This window comes from Atractosteus spatula, chromosome 27 (assembly GCF_055471065.1).
Source record: "Atractosteus spatula isolate fAtrSpa1 chromosome 27, fAtrSpa1.hap1, whole genome shotgun sequence".
Taxonomy (NCBI): domain Eukaryota; kingdom Metazoa; phylum Chordata; class Actinopteri; order Semionotiformes; family Lepisosteidae; genus Atractosteus; species Atractosteus spatula.
The window spans coordinates 6,943,487-6,963,702 of record NC_142732.1 but is presented as its reverse complement, the minus strand read 5'-3'; the positions used below and the strand labels follow the sequence as shown (position 1 = coordinate 6,963,702).

The 20,216-nt window shown below is 38.7% G+C and overlaps 1 protein-coding gene across 23 annotated transcripts in view; it reads left to right on the top strand.

Moving 5' to 3' along the window:
* msi2b (musashi RNA-binding protein 2b) overlaps positions 1-20,216 on the top strand; it is a 231,443-nt gene that overhangs the window by 54,352 nt on the left and 156,875 nt on the right. For all 23 annotated transcript variants that reach the window (XM_088907278.1, XM_088907276.1, XM_088907268.1 and 20 more), the window contains exon 6: positions 1,728-1,820. In XM_088907278.1, coding sequence (XP_088763404.1) covers positions 1,728-1,820 — 93 coding nt within the window. The remainder of the gene's footprint in view (positions 1-1,727; positions 1,821-20,216) is intronic.

Here is a 20,216-nt window from a genome sequence, read left to right as displayed (position 1 = left end):
GTGTTCCAACCAGAAATGTACTGCTCTTTCTCTAAAACAAGAGAGAAGCATGGAGAAGGAACAGCTGTTTTCTGTTGTCACTGTGGAGAGAAATGGTGAAAGTAATTGCGTTGGTCCAGAGTCTGAGAAATCCCATCAGCCATGGGCTGTTCTGTCAGAAAGTATAAAAACCGCACTAAAAACTTAACTCACCGAAGACAAGCTGACGAGCACAAGTGCAGAAAATGACTTACAATGGCTTGGGAAGACAGTAAGATTATTTATCAAGGGAAGCAGATGAAACAGCTGTAAAAGATGTTGCAAGCCTGGGAGAGATGAAGACTGAAGTCCTACCATAGTGCGTTTCTATTACAAAGATCTCTAGTGATAAATGTAAGTGATGTTGATAAATACCCACACCACCATTTATCATCAATTGCCTCTCCAATGCACAGCTTCTGATCGTCCCAGAGAGATAACCTTCTGCAGTATCAATGGGAAGAGTGGCTGTTCTGCTCCTGCTGCCATGTGGCAGGGCTGTTTCCTCCTGTCATGCAAATAGTCTTTACTACTCATGCAAATGCATGGCACTGGTCGAAGTGTGCAGTCACTAGCCACCAGCTTTACAGCCTGTTGCCAAGTGTGTGAGCTGCTGAGGGCAGTGTGCAACCTGAAATGCAGGTGTTTGCACAGAAAAGATATGCAAAAGTAGATAGCTAATATTGTAAGTGAAAGGAAAAGGAGATTACTGGTTGTTTTGCCGTTATTAATAATCTGTGCATTATTCAGTATGTTGAAAAGGAAGAAAAATGTTTAGTTTCTTGAAAATGATTTAGGCAGATGTTAAATACCCACCTCATGGTTGAAATGTAGAGTGATAATTTTACCCTTAAATTAGGTCATTATGCTGCTATATTTTTTGTTAATGTTATAAGCCCTTTTTTGAAATTATCAATTTGAGATTTGTCTTAATCAGTTGAAGTTGTTGACCTTGTTGCTAGAGTGTCTAGAAAGATACAAAAACGAGAATTTGCTGATATTTTGAGGGTATGTGTGAAATACCTGTATTAAAACTAGAACCCTAAACAGAACAACATGAACTTGTTTTATGCATGTTTTTTGTCGATTTCTGTTTTATTACATTCATATCAAAGACCTCACATTGGTCAGCAAGTCACTGAGATAAGCTGAGTTTTGGAGATGCTTTTTCTTCTCTAAACAGTGCAAAAAAAGAAAAAAGTTAATTGAGCTGAACAGGGATATTACTTGGTACATGAGGTATTAATCCCCTTGCCTCTTGAAGAAACAGTGCTCTGGGGTCTGTAACGTCCACATTGTACACAGGTATTTGGTTTTACATCACGCCATTAAACTACGATGCTTTCTGCTCTGTGAACATAAAAGATTACATTTCCTGAATCTCAGTGTAGCAAAGGGACAGGTAGTGCTACTTGTCTTTGATGTTAAAACAGGCGCAAAAGGGCTAGAGAGGTCCTCTTAACCACCTTTATTGACAAGATAAATGAAAGAACTAAAACAAAACAGCTTATAAAAATATCCTTGTTATTTAGATATTAAAATTCCTTTTGTTACTTTCAGCCCAATAACATCCTCTCTGTATGCCAAAACTACACTTCCTAGTGGTTAAAATGAATTTCTATTGTTTTGGTTTTGAACAATCTGGTTTTGATGTTTTAAATACTACCTGACTTTAAAATTTCCGTATGTTCTTACTTCCTCTTTTCCAGATGGTCACAAGAACAAAGAAAATATTTGTAGGCGGATTATCAGCTAACACAGTAGTGGAAGATGTGAAGCAGTACTTTGAACAATTTGGGAAGGTAAGATCGCTTTTGGGAGTTATTAGCAATAATTCTGAGAGGTCTAACACCATGATTTAAATTGCTGCATCTCCAAATGAGACTGAATAGTAAAACTGATGCACACCTTTTTATTGTTCTATTTTTGTATGTTGTTTTGTGCTATTTTATGACCTCTAGTAAGTCCTTGTATTATGCTGATGTGTGTTACGTGATTTTAGATTTGCATGCTGGTTTGTTTCTACTGAAGGAAGGTCCTGAGCTGCATGATTTCATTATTTGACAGGATCTTTCTTCGTTTAAATTCTGCAGTTTGTTTTTTTTCTCTCCAAAAGCATTTTCCTGTCTTTAAATGCTGGAAAAATTAATCTTACAGAAAAGCTGTAGTCTCCTCTAATCTCGTGGTGCCTTTCAACAATGTTTAAGCTTTACCATGTGGGTTTTGTCTCTTATGATAAGATCCATCTCCAGCTGCATCTCCGTCCCAAGATCATGCCAGGTTCTCTTTCCCTGGGCACTCAAAGCCAAAAATGACTGGTCAGACATTCTGTGACTAGGAGCAGCAACTTCAGTAATGCATGCATTACCCAGCCCCATCCAGGAAAGTGCTAGGAAGGTGTATATTGATATCTGTAGCTTCGTAAGCATATGTAGTATTCGGTATAAGAGCCGTTAAGATGGAAATTCCTGGATTGCATCATTATCGGTCTTGATTTGCCTTTTCAGGTGGCAAAAACTGTCCTCATTTAAACGACACTGAAAGATTCAGGGTAGATTCAGTCCATTGTGTCACTCAATAATGGGCTTTGAGGACAGGCCATTTATGAGAAAGGGATTTTAATCTCGGTGTATCCTTGTTAAATAAAGGTTGCAATATAAAAAGAGGGAAAAAGAAATGGGTACTGAGCAGCAAGTAAATATTCAGAGCTGCCTCTGTAATCATGATTGAATAGGGCTTAACACAAATTTTTCTTGATTGAATGCTTTTACGTTGATGCAGCTTGATTATATGAAGTTTCTTCAGACAGATCTCGTTTTCTGTTTCCAAGCTGGCGTTTTTTTTTCCTTTAAAGCTTTTTTCAAACCGTTCTAGAGAGAAAAACAAATCAGAGCCTGATTGAGTATGTTTCACTGTCATGCAAAATCAGGGCTGTACTCGGCTTAAGGTCACAAAATTTCAGTCTACTAGTCTCCCCCATCACCAGCCCAGTCCTTAATGCAACTGACAGAGTTGGAGGTTTTTTTAATTTAATTTTAAAACAGAGTATACCTGCATATCTTGCAGTCCATGTTCATTATGGCTCTGCAGTCTTAACTTTCTGAAACAGAACTGTAGGATGTTGAGAACTCGGAGCCTGTTTCGGAATGACTTTGTGCACAGGCTGCCTAAGTGCAGTAGAGGCCAATTAAGCAGAAGTGAAGCGGAGGTCGTGGGTGCCCATGCTGCCTGCTGATCAGGGAGCTCAGAGAAGGATGAAACAGGTGGCGTGGCCAATAGGGTCAGAGAATCTGTCTGTTCAAGTGTCACTCTTTGCATCCGTGCAGAACACACTAAACAAGCTTTAAAAGAGAGCATTGCAAAGTGCTTTCTGTTTCAGGTTTCATGAGGCTGCAGGTATTTGTGCGAATTATACAAGCATGAAAAGCTATATTAAATATTTTCTTACTACAGTAATCTATAAAAAGTTACTCCAAATATACTTGAAAAATTCAGCACCTATGTGAAGACAGTTTAAGTGTCTACAGGTCCCAAAATCAGAAATGCTCAAAAATGCTATACTGTAGGTGTCAATAATGTAGAAAGAACTCAAGATACAGTGGGATGCTCTTCCTCAGCTTTACATCAGGAGAGAAGATTGCTTTCTTTCCCGTGAATGTTGAAGAAACAGGTGTTTCAAGACTACAGTTTAATTATCATCAAGAACTTTTTCAATTAATATTTGTCTGAAGGCGTTTGTATCCAGTTCTTGATGTCTGGCAGGTTCTAATTCTGTTTCCAAGGGCAGACATTGATCCTGAATCAAATAGTGGTACTTCTAATTCCTGCCTGACACATATTAATTGAAACAGATGGAAGAGTTGTTAAGGACTGTTTTTTTTTACCAAAGTTTTATTTGGTTCTCTTAAGTCATCTGCTTTCTAGTTTTTTAGGTATTAATTTTGCATTCAGTCCCGTTTGCATACTCTCCATTACACGCAGTTAATGCATGCAATTCAGCTGCTACTTCAGATTCCATTTACTACAGTTACCCAAAAGTGTGATTTTCATCACCAGAACAGAACTCAATCACTTTGAACCACTTAATGAACTTTAACATGTTAAATCGGCACTGAGCTTCACTGACACGCATAGCCATAGTGTCAGATTTTCTGCACACATAAAAAAATCATGCTTTTTTTCAGCATAAACCTTTTTATGGCTCTTGTGTGTAGTGAGCTGATTAAAATCTTAATTGTATTGATGAACTACAAGGGCACCCATCTCTGTTATTGTAGAATGAAGACCATCAACCTTTTCTTATTACATTTTTATTATTTTATTTGTCCATTAAGTAATTGCACTTGTGGAGCATTTTTCATCCCCAAGGACCCTAAATATAGAGGAGGAGAGACACTTTATTTGCCACTGAAATGCAGAAAACCACCTGGTTGATGTGCAGCAGATATGAACCAGCAGTCCTAATATAGAGCTGATCAGATGAAGAAGTGAGAAAATTGCTACAGCAATTGAATTAAGGGGGAACTTTAGGGAGGCCAGACTGTACAAGCCCAGTGTGGAATTTAGCCAGGTTCAACATTCTCAGTCTCTTGAATTCAGCCATGGGGCCTTTAATGGCCTTCTACAGCATAGTGTCCCCAGTCACTGTACTGGGGAATTGGTTTGGAATTTCTGGTCCAGAATGAAGATTGCCATCAACCCCACTTAGACAAGTCACCTACTTTTACTTGCAGTCCTCCCATCATAGTACAGACCAGGCTCTACTTCATTTATTTTCTGACATCTGACGAGATCAGACTAGAAGGTGGTGATGGTGACATCAAAGCTGTTTAAGGGACAGCACTGAGTTTAATTTAAATATAAATAGTCCTGAGAAGTTTTTTGTTTTACATGTCATTCAATTATTTTCAAATTATTGTCAAGAAATGACTGAGAAAATGTTATTTTGAGTACTTAATGCTATACAAATATCAAACAGTGCAAGGGTACGATCGGATGGCGTGATGACGTCTGCATTGTGAAACGGTTCTGAATCCTTAGTTTACAGGTCCCAGAACCATGCCGACCATCCATGAAAATGATCCACATCTAAAAATGTCGACCCTACCTTTTTGGCAAAGAGAAGTCTTAAAAATGTTTTTAAAACATCTCCGGTTTCCCACTTATTAAAATGTGAAGTTTCATTTTAAACTGACATGAAGAGTCAAGATGACTGCCACAACAACAAAAACTTCTCCATCTGTAATAAATGTGGTGAACGGCCTAATTAGTTGGGAAGGCTTATGCTTAGTCATTGGTTTATTGTAATCTGCTTTGAGTGGGTCTCAAAACAAAGTGCTCTTATTTGGATAAGCTGAAACAACTCCTGCTCTTTGTTCCCCCATCCTTTCTTTCATTAGGGTCTAGGCCTTTATTGCGCCGCTGTAACCAGGGTTTAGTTTCATTAGGCCTGCAAGTTGTTTCCAAGCCAATAGGCAGCTACAATCGGTCCTTTATACCTCGCCTGCCCTGGTTCCCATGTCCCACTGGGTGGGAGCCAGCTACTGTTGTTCCTGGAGGACTTTTAACCTCTTCGGCACCATTCAGCCTTTGTCAGGCAACTTTCAATTGCCTGACCACAGAAGATGAAAGCACACTGCCAGCGTCACCAACATTAACACTTGTTTGACTGCTGGTCCTTCTGCTTTCTTGTTCTTTGTTAACCTGTGTTAACCGTCTTGGTTGACAGTAAACATAAAGCAAATAAACATTTTTTTTCCACTTAGGACCACTTAGTCCACTACTGTTTCCCAAAAACTTAGTCATGTGTTATGTTTGGGGGTTTTTCTTTTTCTAAAATTCGCTAATTTTTAAACTAAGCATGACAACAGTTGCAAGCATCAGGAACCTGTTCAGCCCACCTTGTTTTGTTAGTAGCTAATTGATCTAAGGATCTTATTTACATGGTGGAAAGAAGTCAGGGTGTTGGCTGCAACAGGAGAAGTTTGTTCTATACTCCACAGACCCAGCTTTATTCTGTAAAAACGACTCATGGTAACATGAAGTCCTGCACCAGGCAATTTTTTCCTGCTTGTTAATTTACCATACCTTGTGGACTGCTGATATTCAATGAAATTGTTATTGCAGGTGTTGCATATAAAAACCACATAAAGGTCTGTTAGCATTTTGCTCAAGCCTTCCTGTGCCACTGAACATTAAGCAAGATTTGAATATATCTTTTAAAGTATAAAATATAAACTTTGAGGTGGTCTTTTTATTCCAGAATGGTGTTGAGTCAGTTCTGGGTTATCAGAATTTAGCCAAGCCTGGAAATTAAATAAATCTGAAAATATGAATGCTTTACATTAAGGGAATTGCTAAACATCAAATTGTTTTTTTTGTATTGGAGTCATCTGATTCTGGAGAAAGTGTTTTGCTTTGTGCATTAAAGAATGATCTTTACACCAAATCTTAATTGATCAGTTCTAATTAGCCAGATTATCTTATTCGTTTTCATAGTTAAGCTGGAGTTCAACCATTATACCCCCCAGCCTGCCCCCCCCCATCGCTTTACTGTTTTTATTCATCAGACAAGCTACAAGGTGCTAAGAAAGGGTTAATCTTGAAGAAGGCTGAAGCACACAATCCTTTTTAACATGCCTCTTAGTTCTCCCCACTGGTTCGGGAAAACGGAATTAGATAAGACATGGGAGGGGGTAGAAAAAAGGTGAAGCCATTCTTTCATCCTTTTGAGTCCGCAGGATTAGTTATGTGAAGATGTTTTTTTGAAAGTGATGTTCGTGCAAGTAAACTGTATTGGTTTCAATGGGGTTTTGAAAGCACTCAAAATTGTAGCCTTGGCTGTGGTGCCAATGAGTGAAAGGAGGCAGTCTCTTGTGAAGATTGAAAACACGATTCATTTGGTCTTGGCAAATGCTTTCCGAGCCAGGCTGTCTCACCCTTCTCTTCGTGATGTTAGTGATCTCATAGCTGAGGAGATTGCTCTGTTGTATTGTTAGCCCAAGGGTGGTAGTGGGGGGAGGGTGGGGGCCAGAGGTGCCAGACAGACACATATTTAATTTTAATGTCCATCCAGGGTTGCTGTCTCCCCGTCTTGAGTTCTAGAATCCTAAGCTGTTATGTTAGTGATCTGACAATTGACTGTTTAAGGGTAATTACTCATTGAAAACAGATTTTCAAATTATTTTTTTAAATACTGTTGAGCTTTTTTAAAATGGTAAAAATATACTGGTCAATTAAAATAACCTAGTTATAGCTGGAGCTTTTAAAGACATTGCTGTATTATTACTGTCCTATTGTCTCTTCTCTAACTCCACTGTGCTGTCACACAGCACATAGAGTGCTGTCTATGTGCTATGCCTACCTATACCAGTTAACTGAAGACATATCTTCAGAAAGCTGTTGAGCTCCCATTGTGTTTGCTGTTGCTGCACAGTGAATAGACTGGAACCATTTCTTCTTCTCCACTTGCACTCTGGATAGATGAAAAGAACTCAGTTGCTCTATACTTCATCAACAAACACAGAGTACCCCCATTGCTTAAACAGTACCTTGCTTGTATCAAAATTTAATTTGTTTTAATTTGTTCTTCTCTCTATCACTTTCTTAAGCTCCAATATTAAAAAAATAGTGTGGAAGTGAGTTAAAACAACGCTGTACGTTGAGCTGTATGGTCACACTGGGTCCTGTAGTTTGGAGGTTCCTTGCAGTGAAATAAGATGTGCAGATACTATCCCAGAGTGTGCTGCTTTCCAGTCATTTGATATGTGAGACAGACGCAAAACTATGAGAATGTTACCATGAAGTTCTGGCTGATTATTGCTCCAAGGTTACACCATGAGCCATGACAGTGAAAAATGTCTTACTTAAAACATTTCTCTAACTCAAGGATGTTTTTGAAGTGTCGGGGCATTCTAGATTTTCAATATCACGGAATGTAAGAAGTGGTACAGTAACTTTCATGTGGTTATTTTCTAAAGTCTTAAATGCTGTTTTTGTTTTAAATGGCACAGAATCTTAAAGCTTTTGCTGTGATGTCATTGAAAGTAGTAAAAAAAACTCCTGAACTTTCTGTAAACTTGCTGTTTCTCTGGGTTTTAAGATTCCTCTCTGACCTTCATTTGCACAGTGCTTTGGCAACAGTAGCAGAAATTGGGGGCCAGTGTTAAAACACACACTCTGGAATGGGAATGTTTGAATCTTGGCTGTGCTTCCTTTTAACTTGAGTTTTGTTCTGTATTAATCAAGATTAAAACACCTGTATCTTGATACTATAAATAAAGTAGTTTTACGGGCCATAGCACAGCAATGGTCTTAGCCAAGATTGACGAACACCTGGTAGCTAATCGTGCATTACTGATGAGAGAAAAAAAAGTCACCTAATTGTTTAACTACGTTTATTTCTATAGCTTAGCCCTCACTCCATCTCCCAGACACGTACACTTTTAGAACTTAATTTAGCATTCCAACTGCTATATGGGCTTTCTAATTGCTATTCTCTTTGAACTCCCTAATACCAAACTTAAGCCTTAAACTCAAATCTTAGACTTCTTGTGGCATCACAGGTCATTGTTACTACAGTCAATGCTACTGTAATGGCCTTTTGACATGGCCTGATTTCTGAGGACTTATATGGTTGCCAGGCAGGCCTCTGTAAGGATTCCATCTCTTTGTCTCTGCTGCAGTTGCTTTGTATTTGAGGAACTTATAGATGTGCAAGTAGTATTTGAACAGAGGGCCTGTAGGCTTCGTGCCCAAAAGAATTCCACTTGAATATATCCCCTTGCCTTTTGATGCTTTTGAAGCTCCATTCAACCTGATTGATAATGGCATTGGCTCTGTGAGTTTTTGGTTAAACCAGACCTTCTCAACCTTGTTTCACATCAGATGTGCTCTGTGATCACTTAGGTCCTCCTAGCGAGAAAAGGCTGGTTGCTGTGCATCAGATTTAATCTTTTCTTCACACAAGGCAGAATCTGAACCTTGCCTGTGTGTCACTCAGTCTGTGAATGACAGGACAGTCCAGGAAAAGCAGTCTTTTCTGCTCCTAATGCCATATTCTTTCTCCAGAGCTACACCTGTTACTTCATACAACTCCACTTTGCTTTGAAAGACATTCCTTTTTGATTCTTATCCAGCCAATCAAAGGCCTGATACAACCTTTCACACTGGAGGTCCTTTAAATTGGACATTCACCTAAGCGTCTGAGAATTTCACTTCACGTAGCCCAGTTGGTGTTGGAAATGGATGATTAATAAAGGAAAGCAACACCCAAGAAAGGATTGTGCGCATAAATTATCACCATTTTTTAAATACTAGTGTAAAGTATGGCTGAGAGTTTTGTAAAGTAAAGAGAATATTTGTTTTGTTTACAGGTGAAGGGAATTTGTTACTATTAAATGAAAGATTAACTCACAAATTAATTTTGCTGCAGATAACCATAGGTCTAACATTACCCTGTGCAGGGCAATGCCCTGCTCTTCCTCTCCAAATGCAGCCTCAGTTAGAGTTTATTACAATTGAATGTCTGAATGACACGAGGATATAGGATTTACTATGGTACGTATTCCACAGCTGTTCACTAAAGTAGTAGAGTCACATGGGTTTAAAGGCCACTAGACCCAGACAGTTTCACTTAAAGAACAATCAGTTTAAAGAAGATTGAATAAGATTGCTCTGGTTTGTGGCACCTGCTCATTTCAGTCATCTCACATGAAGGTGGCAATCTTAAAAAAATAAAATAAAAATCCATATCTGAACTGTATGGAAAGCACACTTTCAAATTTCACATTTTCAAAGATTCTCAAAAGATGCAGTGGTGCTTTTGCTCAACTCATTTGCTGCATTCCATCTCCCCATCAGATTAGTTCTGCTCATCTTGGAGCCCATAAAGAAATGGACAGATTAGAATCTGCTTCTGCACTTTGCAGCCACGAAACACACCAATTAAATTGTCCTGGGGAGCTATTAGGATTAAAAAAACATCTATTTCAGGGTTGCATAGTGTTTTTTATTCCATAAATATAGTGCATTAACCTGTGGAGATTCCTTCAAGTTGTAAAAACTTTTATTCAAAAGGCATTTATGATCTTTAAAAGAAAAGATAATGGTTTAGAATATCAGTTTCTTTCATTGTTGCAGTGTATATTGAGAACTGGAGGTAAGAGGTTACATTTTGTTTTGCAGGAGATGGCAATAAAGGCAAATAGTGGACAGAGTATCACTCCTCCTTCATGCATTAATTCTGAACATGTCCAAAAAAACGAAAGTGTTTAAAATGAAATTTTTTTTTTAATTTATCTTTGAGACTTTCTTTTCCCTTCTAATTGGAGGAGTGGTTTCAAGTTTTGAGTGTTGGACATATTCACTGCATTACACGTATTATTTATGCATTACTTTATTTTCAGATAAAGTATATAATCATGCTAATGCCTGCAGTGGTTAATGCCTACAGTTTGTAGACATGCAAAAAATGTATTCTTAAATTAAAAAGTAAGCAGAATGCGTGTTTTGTGTTTTTGTACAGACATTGCCTGTGCTGTAGCCCAATTTACAGTCTACCTCTGTGGCTCTGTTCTGTGACATATCACAGCGAAAATTGCTGTTTCCCTTTGGAATAACTGCCTCCCACTCAAAACACTTTTGAAAGTACTGGGTAAATGTTGTAGCCTGTGTAGCAGCAGGACTAGGTTTCTCTTGCTTTCTTTCTTTGAAAGGTAGAGGGTGTTTTTGTCTATAGTTTTGATGCAAAAGCCTAATGAAGCCTCAAAGGGATTGAACATCTTTTACAATTACTGTGCTTACATGGCGGAGATTGACTGTATAACACAGCTACAGCCTCTGCTTCAGGGAGTCCCAGGGTGTTTTCAAGGGAAGAAGCAGATAATGCATTCGAATAAACATATTATTTTGTATTGATGTGATTTTAAATGGAATGTGTGTTTATGCAAGATGGGCAAATGGCCTCTTCTCATTTATAACCTTGTTCTGTGCATCTGAACAAAAGCTGCTGAGATTGTGCATTTAGATCTTGTTCATCATGAACAATATTGTGTGTCCACATGGGGAAGGACTTGGTGATTTTTAAAGTAGATACTGTAAGACGTTGTCTATAGTTTGTATAGAATTACTTGCCACTGGTTTAAGTATAAGTTCTTTTACCACTGTTTACTGTTGAAACGTCTATGCCATCAGTATTCACTGAAAGTAAATTCTTGCTGGATGACTTTATGAGCTGTTAAAGCTGCCAGACAAAGGCTTCAGGATTCAAGCTGGTTGTACTCCCTTTGTGGACAAATTATAATATGGGATCCATAACACAATCGGACAGTGAAAAGCTAAATTAAAGCTGCCTATTACGAAGGACATCTTTATTTCTAAGTACATTGAGCTGATCTTTACCATTCCGTTGTGTTCTAGTTTACTGAAAGCTGTTTGTAGATATTTTTAATAGGTGCTTTGTATAAGCCTGAAGCGATTCAATGTGTGTGTTCTTGCCTTTAATAAAAACATAAAAGGATTTTGGGTTGTTATTCTTTCTTCAGCTTTGCCGAAGTTTCAAGGGTTTGATTCTGTCCCAAATATAACGCAGCCAGATAAGTACACAATGCACAGTGGTATTAGATGTGATGAAGCCTGTGAGACTAGGAGGTCCACATCCCCTTGAATAGTACATGGGTACAGCACCATAAACCTGCAAATAACATTCATATACAGAAACAAAACTCATTTTTCAGTTTGATATTTGTTCAAGGACAATGTTTTTCATCTTTGGTATTCTTCTGACTCAAGGGAGAAAGGTCTCATCTCTCCACCAGTGTTAACTAATGCACCAGATACCTGTTTCAACTTACTGGAAAAGCTCAAGCAAGCACTACCTTCATCAACAACAGCTCACTTTTTATGTCAGTGCATTTTTAAAAGACAGATTGTGAATTTACATTCCAATGTTCGCAACATTCGGTCAACTGTTTTCCTCTGAAACAAACTAAAGCAAAATTTTTTAAATAATTGAAAAAAACCCCACAGATGAGCTATTTAATTTCCCCCGACAGCAGGTGCTTGTCATCCATCTGAAGGTAGTTACAGACATCTGGTGCGACTGCCTCCGCAAAAGCCAGTGTAACAAGAAGAGAAGCCGTGGTTGGTGGGGAGCACATGAATCGCCTCCTTAATGATAACAAGCTGCCGGTTTGCCCTCAGAGATGGATCCTTTTCACAGATGTTCGTCCTCTTTTGGCAAAATCCACACTGCGCCAAATCTGCAAAAACACATTAAGAAAAAAAATTCTGAATGTTGAACTCGATATACAGCAAAAATATTTTTGGGGGTTCTTAGCAGATATTAAAAACGGAAGAAAAATAAATAAACGCCCCCCCCCCCCCCCCCCCCGCATCTAAAGGCATGGTTACCGAGCTTTTATCGGCTTCTGGTTTTACAGCATTCAGAAAAACAAGAAGAAATATAGTGATTATGTTGTCAGAAGGAAACCTCTGGTTATTTCGCTCTGTTGATGTGCCAGAGAGGCCAGTAATCTTGGGTATAGCAACCACATGCACCAAGTTCTGATGGCCCTATCACTGACTGGGCCAATGACTGGGCCTTAGCAAATGAGGTCACATAGTTTGGATCATCAGTGGACTTAGGTTGTCAAGTAGGAAGTTGGGAAGCAAGGAACTGGGCAACTCTGGAAAATATAAAACATCAAGGAAAATCAAGGAGACGAAACTGCTCACAGTAGGACCCAAAACATGGCGGATCTATTCACTGCGGTGGTCCTTGGTTAATTAAAAAATATGCAAGTTAGGAGATAAATAAAGATGTTGTGTTGCACTGTGATAAAATAAATTAATTTAAGCTGCTGCTTCTTGCTTTCCTTTTTTCCCTCATCTTTGATCATGAGCCCTGCTTAACACAACAGCCAGGATAAGCCCTGATGCCTAAGTGAACCTTTTTATTTTGTTTTGAAGCATGAGCTTAGTTAACTTTGAACCCTGTATGTGGTTTCGAAATCCCATCTCGGGTAATTATTTCTGATCAGGAGTAAGCCGGAAGGATGGCTTTTTACTGGAGGGAAACGTCAATTGTTTTATATACGTCTCCTGCTGGGACCACATCATTGACATCTTCCAGCTGGCTGGTCTCCACAGAGCAGTCCTTACAGGAAATGGTGGACGATTATGAGGGTTACTGGCACTGCCAAGACGTCCAACAGTGTGTTTATAGATAGATGGCCTTGTGTTGACTTAATAGAAGCCCCTAGACCACCAATGTAAGCTTGTGAAGTACTGAAGATATAGGCTTCTGGAGGAACACTAATATGAATTAAAGTAGATTTCATGTAATTAGAGAAAACCTTACACTTTTTGGAGGTTGTTCATTTACATGGAGTTAAAATTGCATTATCTTAAGTTGTATATTTTTAACAATTTGAGTCCTCTTTCCTGTGGCCTCCAAGAAAAATGAACAGAGGAAAAAAACATTGAACTGTAGTTTTGTATACATCATTTCAGCCTTCTTCAGCACAGCGGATATTTCTCTCATTGGTCGAAAACCAGAATCAGCCTGTTCCCTTCAGGACATTCCTAGTCCTAGATTGATACAGTTGCTACACATCAAAATTCAAATACTTTGCACTTAACTGCAACTTGGTGGATTTGTATGTTGGTTATCCTTTTCATTACCAGGTTTTTAAGTCGTGTTAAGTCTGTTGCCTTACACAAATTAGAAAAATAGTACAACTACACTTGGGTGCTATACATACTTGAAGCACAGTTTAAAGAAAGCACAGCAAATTGGCTTTGTGAAACCTAGTGTGAGGCAAATTACGCATTACAAGCTCTAATGAAAAGCTGGGTCTTTAAGTGAGCTTGCAAAAGGGAGACTATCTCTGACTCTGTTATGGATGTAGACATTTGGTTCCAAAACTTTCTTGCCTGTTGTATGGAATGTTGTCTTGGTAGAGTAAGATGGCCTGAATAGTCAGATCTTGGATTAAGACCTGGATTATACTCATGTAATAAATCCTTAACCAGACCATTTGAAGCCTTATGTGTAAACAGAAAAAAAACCTTGGAAGTCCACTCTAAATGTCTCTAGATGCCAGTAAAATGTCCTAAGGATGACCGATACATCCTGATGTAAAGTAGTTGAAGTTAGCACACGCTGCAGAATTCATGACCCATCCAGATGGGTGCTGCACATTGGTGGTGGTGGAGGGAAGTCCCCATTAACTGTAAAGCGCTTTGAGTGGAGTGTCCAGAAAAGTGCTTAAGAGTGCGTCAATATATCATTGTCTGATAGGCTTGGATGCAAAGTGGTTTTTATTCATATCTTGCGAAATGCAAGTTCATGGTGACTAATGATCTGAGTAATAGTCAGAGGTGCACAGCTCAAGTCCTGGAAAGCCATAATGTTTGACTTTCTTTCCACCTGAACCCTTAATTACCGAATTAAACTAATTTGCTTACTTGTTCTTAAGAAGATGGAAATTCAAAGAGGCCAATAAAACCTGCTGGTCAGTGGTTCTTGAGTACCAGAGTTGGGCACCCATGATGTGTATACTAAAAAGTATTGATCTCACCACAGGAACCTTGCAGAACACCTTGAGAGAGAGGGACATTGAATTTAAATAGGGGTGCTCTAAAACTAATCAAATTTAGGGTACGATCCATTACCTGTCACCATTAATTTTTTGTGCACTTTTTTTTCCTCCAGCCTCTTAGACCTCTTATGTGCACTAAATGTGTATGTGCTCAAAATCCAATATGAAGCAAATCAGCCATCTCTAATTACAAAAAACATTTTAAACTCAAGAATTTCCTGCTGCTTAAGAATGGCTTCCATATAATTATGGACAATTAGATTAAGGGTGTGCATACCTTGCCTAATATTCCCAAGGTTTTGTGTTACAGCAGTCCAGCAGTGAGTCTTGCAGGTTCTATTGCTAGTAGAAATACAAGCCATTGGGACTTTATTGGTGTCTTAAAGTTCAGAAGTCTGAGAAATATTTCATAAAGTACTTTTACCACACAGTGATCAATGCCTCTTTCGATGATGCATCTACCAGTGGGGACTTACTTTCTTTCATTTTTATACATTTGTAGTATCTATGCATTTACTGTAACTTCTATATTAGAGTTGTTGATACTTAGTCTGCTGATTAACACAAGAAACACACACAATGGAAACCCCTTCTCCCTACACTCCCCAGCACAGGATAGGGTTAATATCACTTACCTAACTTGTATTATAACAGTAATTTTCAGCTTTCAGATCCTGTTTCACTTTAGCAATCAGAGAGGTAATCGTGCTGACAGCCTGTTTGTAAGGACTCGCTCAAATCATGTATGGATGTCTGGAGTGCTGCGAGGAATAAGAGCATTGTGTGTTTGGTGGCAGTGACGAAAATGATATGGATCTTTAGTTGCTGCACCCACCCTGTTCAACTCACTCTTCCCCAACCCTGTTTCACCTTCGATATGGCCTCTGGGATTGCAAACACTGGGTATTACATCACAGTACAGCAGAATTATCGGAGATTGGGTGATAACAGCAATTAAGTCCCTCAGTCATACCTGCTGTTCTTCGGTCCCTGGTAATATATATACATCTGTGGAGGTGTACTGTGAATACAGCCCTCTTTCGTATCTCTATGACACTTATTTCTGTAACAGCTTTTTTTTCAGTTGAGAGACTTCGCTAAAATGATACTTGACAAACCAAAAGGTATGCTTATTAAAAGCTAATGTAAAAGAACTTTATGAAAAGGATCAAAGTCTTTGCTTCCAGTTTACGCTAATGGGTGTCTACATTTTTGTCCACACAATTATTTGGAGGTGTTTGATGAATGCTTCAATCCTTTCTGCTGTATCTTTTTTGTGTGGCTCCCAGGTGTTCCACTTAAAACAAAAGAATATTAGCAGAAATCTTGGCTGTTAAAATAAATATAAATGCATAAATCAACAATGTGTTCTTTATACTAACATATTGCTGAAATCAAAGAGCTTCATATAAATCCTGGACACCTGCACCTATTTCCAAAGCATAGCTCTTTTTACAGCTAGATATATCCTAAAAGGGGGGAAATATAGCTCTCATACCTGTAGAAAATAAATTAGTTTACCATACCTAAAGTGTTTTCAAAAAGCAAGCTGTGCAGTTGACAACAAAGCCATCGAGTAGTTACCCCTGAGCGTCAGTGAAAGTTTTGGGACCTTTTGTGAGAGCCGTCTCTCGCAATAAAGAATAAAACAATTAATACTTTTAAGTTTTAAAGATATGTTTTTTTTTCCATCAGTGGTGTCTTGTGTTTTGAATGATTGTGATTCTGGACAAATTTTAATCCCCTTTTCTCTGCCTTACCTTCTCTGGTGGGGTTTTTTGTGATGTCAAGTCTCAGTCAAATGCTTTTAAGTTCAAGCATTTGATGTTCTATGATAATTCAATTAGCCGTGTTATCTAGTGTGCGATACACTTGATTTGCTGCTGAAATGGAACTGGTGCTCCAAACCACAAGCCTCTGATAAAGCATTTAAGCCCTCTGCTAACGTCACGTACTAGTTCTCTTTCCATGACCACAGCTTAGTCCAGACACAAGCCCTACTTATGTAAGACCTGACTACCTTCTGTTTGTCACAACTGCTTGTGCGCTTTGGAGTAAAAGTTAAAAATAACTCGGATGACTGCCTTCCTCTAAAATATCTCTCTGGGAACTTGACCAGCCTTTCATCTACCCTTGTGTGTTGCAACCCTTTTGGGGGGGGGGGGGGGGATGGGAACCAAGAAGAATAGAACACAAGAAGAAACTGAGCAGCCTGTTGATAAGAAATATTTTGACATTTCTCTCCTTCAGTGTGAAAGATAATGATGCATGACAGACCATTTGAAGTTCTGATTGTGACCTTAAAAAAAACTACTTAATCCTGTGCCTGGTATATTTAAACATGCACAATACTACCAAACTGCTTCCAAGTTGGAGATCTGTAATCTCTAACAAGAGAATCTTCAGTGTATCCCTTGAAAGAAGTTGTTTTTGTTTTACTGTATAATTAGTATAATACATTAAGTTTTTAATCGGTATGTTTACTCGTTGCCAAAGATCGTTCAAGCTTTCTTCTTTGTTCCATCTCTACAGCTGCTTCTGCACAAGAGACTTTCGCTTTGCTGCTCCACGGTTCATGTGGTGTGTTGCGATATGTTTTTATCACACCTGATTCCATTTGACAAAAGCCCCTAATGGCTCAATATTTTAGTGTCTACTGAAGGCAACTGAAGACTAAATCCTGCAGCCCATCTGCTACATCTGTTCCTCCTTGTATTTGTGACAGATTTGCTCAGAAGTATTTTAATTTGGTGTCAGCACTTGGAAACAATTCCATAACGAATTATTCCAAATTATAATGAAAACCCCAGAGAGCTGGCTGCATTCCTGTGTAGGAATCTAACGTCAGCACTAACCTTTCAGGAGAGGTGGTTCAGGAATGTTTTTCGCCTGCGTGAAATGCAGAAATGAAGAGAGAGGAGAGTAACACTCAGGAGTAAAACACTTGAGGCCCACATGCATGACAGGTCTTTAACCAAAAGGGAATTAGGATGTTCCTTTTTTGACAAGAAAATGAAGTCTTTGAAATTTTCTGGACCATTCAATGGCTTTTTTTTATAATATTTGTTATGTCTTTAAAAAATACACCTCACTCTGAGACCAAGACTTGGAGTAGAGAGATTGCTTAGTGTGAGCATAGTTATGAGTAGGATTTCACCCTATGACACGCAAGTCTTTTTAAGTATAGGTTTCAAGTTGTTAACTGACTACTAGAGGGACAAAGATCTGACTTCATATGTGAAAATAATCTACCCGTTTACAGGTATGTTGATGCAAATGCTGAGAGCATTGAAAATGTCATTTTCTTCAAACTGTCAAATTCCACTAGCAGGGAAATCCTTGACACCCATTCACTGAAACAGTGAAAAATCCATGTCACTGGTATTAAAGCTGTCTGGTTTAATCAGAAATGAAAACGGTGGTCCAAAATTATGGAAATCCTGTAATCTGACAAAAAAATAAAGTTCTGATGCCTGTTCTCGCCTGTACACCCAAGCTCAGCAACAAAGACTGTGCAAGAAATGCCTTCCATGTTTTGAAAAGACCCAGAACAGTTTGATCTGCACCCTGCAGACAGAGGTTGAGTTCATTCATATGTGTGATAATGTTGGCTAGAAACATTAGTTTTGTAACCCATTTTTCATTGTGCAGTTTGGGGTAGGTTTTACTTTTTTCTGAGAAAAAGATATTGATTGTTTGAGTTTACACTTAAATATGAAAAATGTTATCAGTGGTATGGATTGCAGCTTTCCGTGAATACAATAAACTAGCCTCAGTAAAAATAATGCAGTAAATAAACCAAGTGAATAATTTTTTCTCTGCCGAAGAGCTTTTATTGTGTAGCATGTTGTAGAGAATCATAGAACAGTTAAGCATAGTTCTTATAGGTTTTTAACTTAAAGATCTAATAAGCCACAAAAAAATTATTACATGTGCCGTTAAAAATCCCTTTGTGTGCCAATAATTGCAGCGGTGCTGTAGGTTGCTGACCCCTGTTCTAGCCCATTGTCATACTGTGTTGATAAGAGTTGTTCATCAGTTTCCTTATGCTGTTGTTGATGTAAGACTTTTCCTCTGCAAAACATGAAAGGTAAACATGATCTCCTAAAAGTTAATCCACACTCCATTCCATACTCTGACCTCCGCTTAATAATTGAGTAAGCTTTTAAACTGAGATTATAAAAGCTTTTGGGAAACCACAGAAGTGAGAGAACCACTGGAAGATGTCTAATGAATGAATACAAGAAAATGCCTGTTTTTCATCTAATTGAAAGGCAAAAGTTTGGAGAAGGTAAAGGTTTTTTGTCTTTTGGAATAATAGGATGAAATATGTTTTTTGGTTTGTCCATTAAAGTCAGCAATAGTAATTATAAATAAATATACAAAATCTGTAGTAAACTTTTTTTCCCCCTCTTTGCTCCTCTTATAAAGGATAAGCTTATTATAAGTAACCCAGGACTGATTGCATATGACAGATTGATTAGTCATTCGTGGCTTTCTGGCTCAGTGAGTCAGCAGGTACAGGCCGACCTCTGGTCAGCTGCTCTCTTCATCTTGCCTGCCCAGACGAGGGGCTGTGTGGAACAGAAATAAAAATTAAAAATGCACCTGTATGGTGATAACCTTATGCCATCTAATAACACATGGCTGGCTTTCTTTCTCATCCTCCCAGTGAACAGTTCTGAAGGCCAGTGACTGACTCCTTCTGTTTTCAGTGTCTAAAAGAGCAGGATGGCCTCTCTCCATCACCATCTCCAATCTCTCTCTCTCTGTGTATGGCGTTGCTTGGAATTTCCACTTTCACACCTTTCCAACTGTCACACTACCAGCCTGCCTTGTCTGTGTGTATTAGTATTACACTGGCAATGGCTGTATCATTTGATTACATTCAATCTGTTCGCATCTATATTAAACCACCTTATGTTATGACCACACACAGTGACCCCTTTCCCCAACACCACCAAAATATGTTGTTGAAGTTTTCTACCCCCCTACAGTCAACTAGCCTTATTCCTTCCCTGACCCTGCCTAACATCTGACAACAGTCTAAGGTCAGTGTGGCTACAGGTAAAGAACAGCATCTGCTGAGATGCTCAGGAACAACAGCTTGTCGTCATTAGGCCTTTGTTTTGGGGTAGTAATTTTTGCAGAGCCCGTTGGAAGCATGTTATTAAGGCCTGTCAGAAGGACAGTGTTGCTGTGGTAACCACGTAATTCATAGGAAGCCTCAGGGTGAAGGGTTAAAACTAGCCAGCCAAAAGACTGAAGAAAGTTAGGAGATTCTGTGCCCCCCTCCTTGTCAAAAAACAGAAAAATAATGTGGACATATGGATTACTATCCTGGGACTGAAGAAAAATGATTGGTATATGAGAGTGGGGTTTCTAAACTAGATCTGTTACTCTGCACCTCACTTGAAGCTGTCTTTCAGTCTATGCTGCAGTTCTGCCTTTGGCTGTGAGTTTTGACCTTCAGTGACAAACAACTAAAGCTGTGTGTAAGGGAAATTTTAATGGTCTGCCAAGAAACCATTAGTGCTACAAAATGAACAGAAAGAGGCACTCTCTTCATCTGATTGGCTTAATTCAGTCAATCAT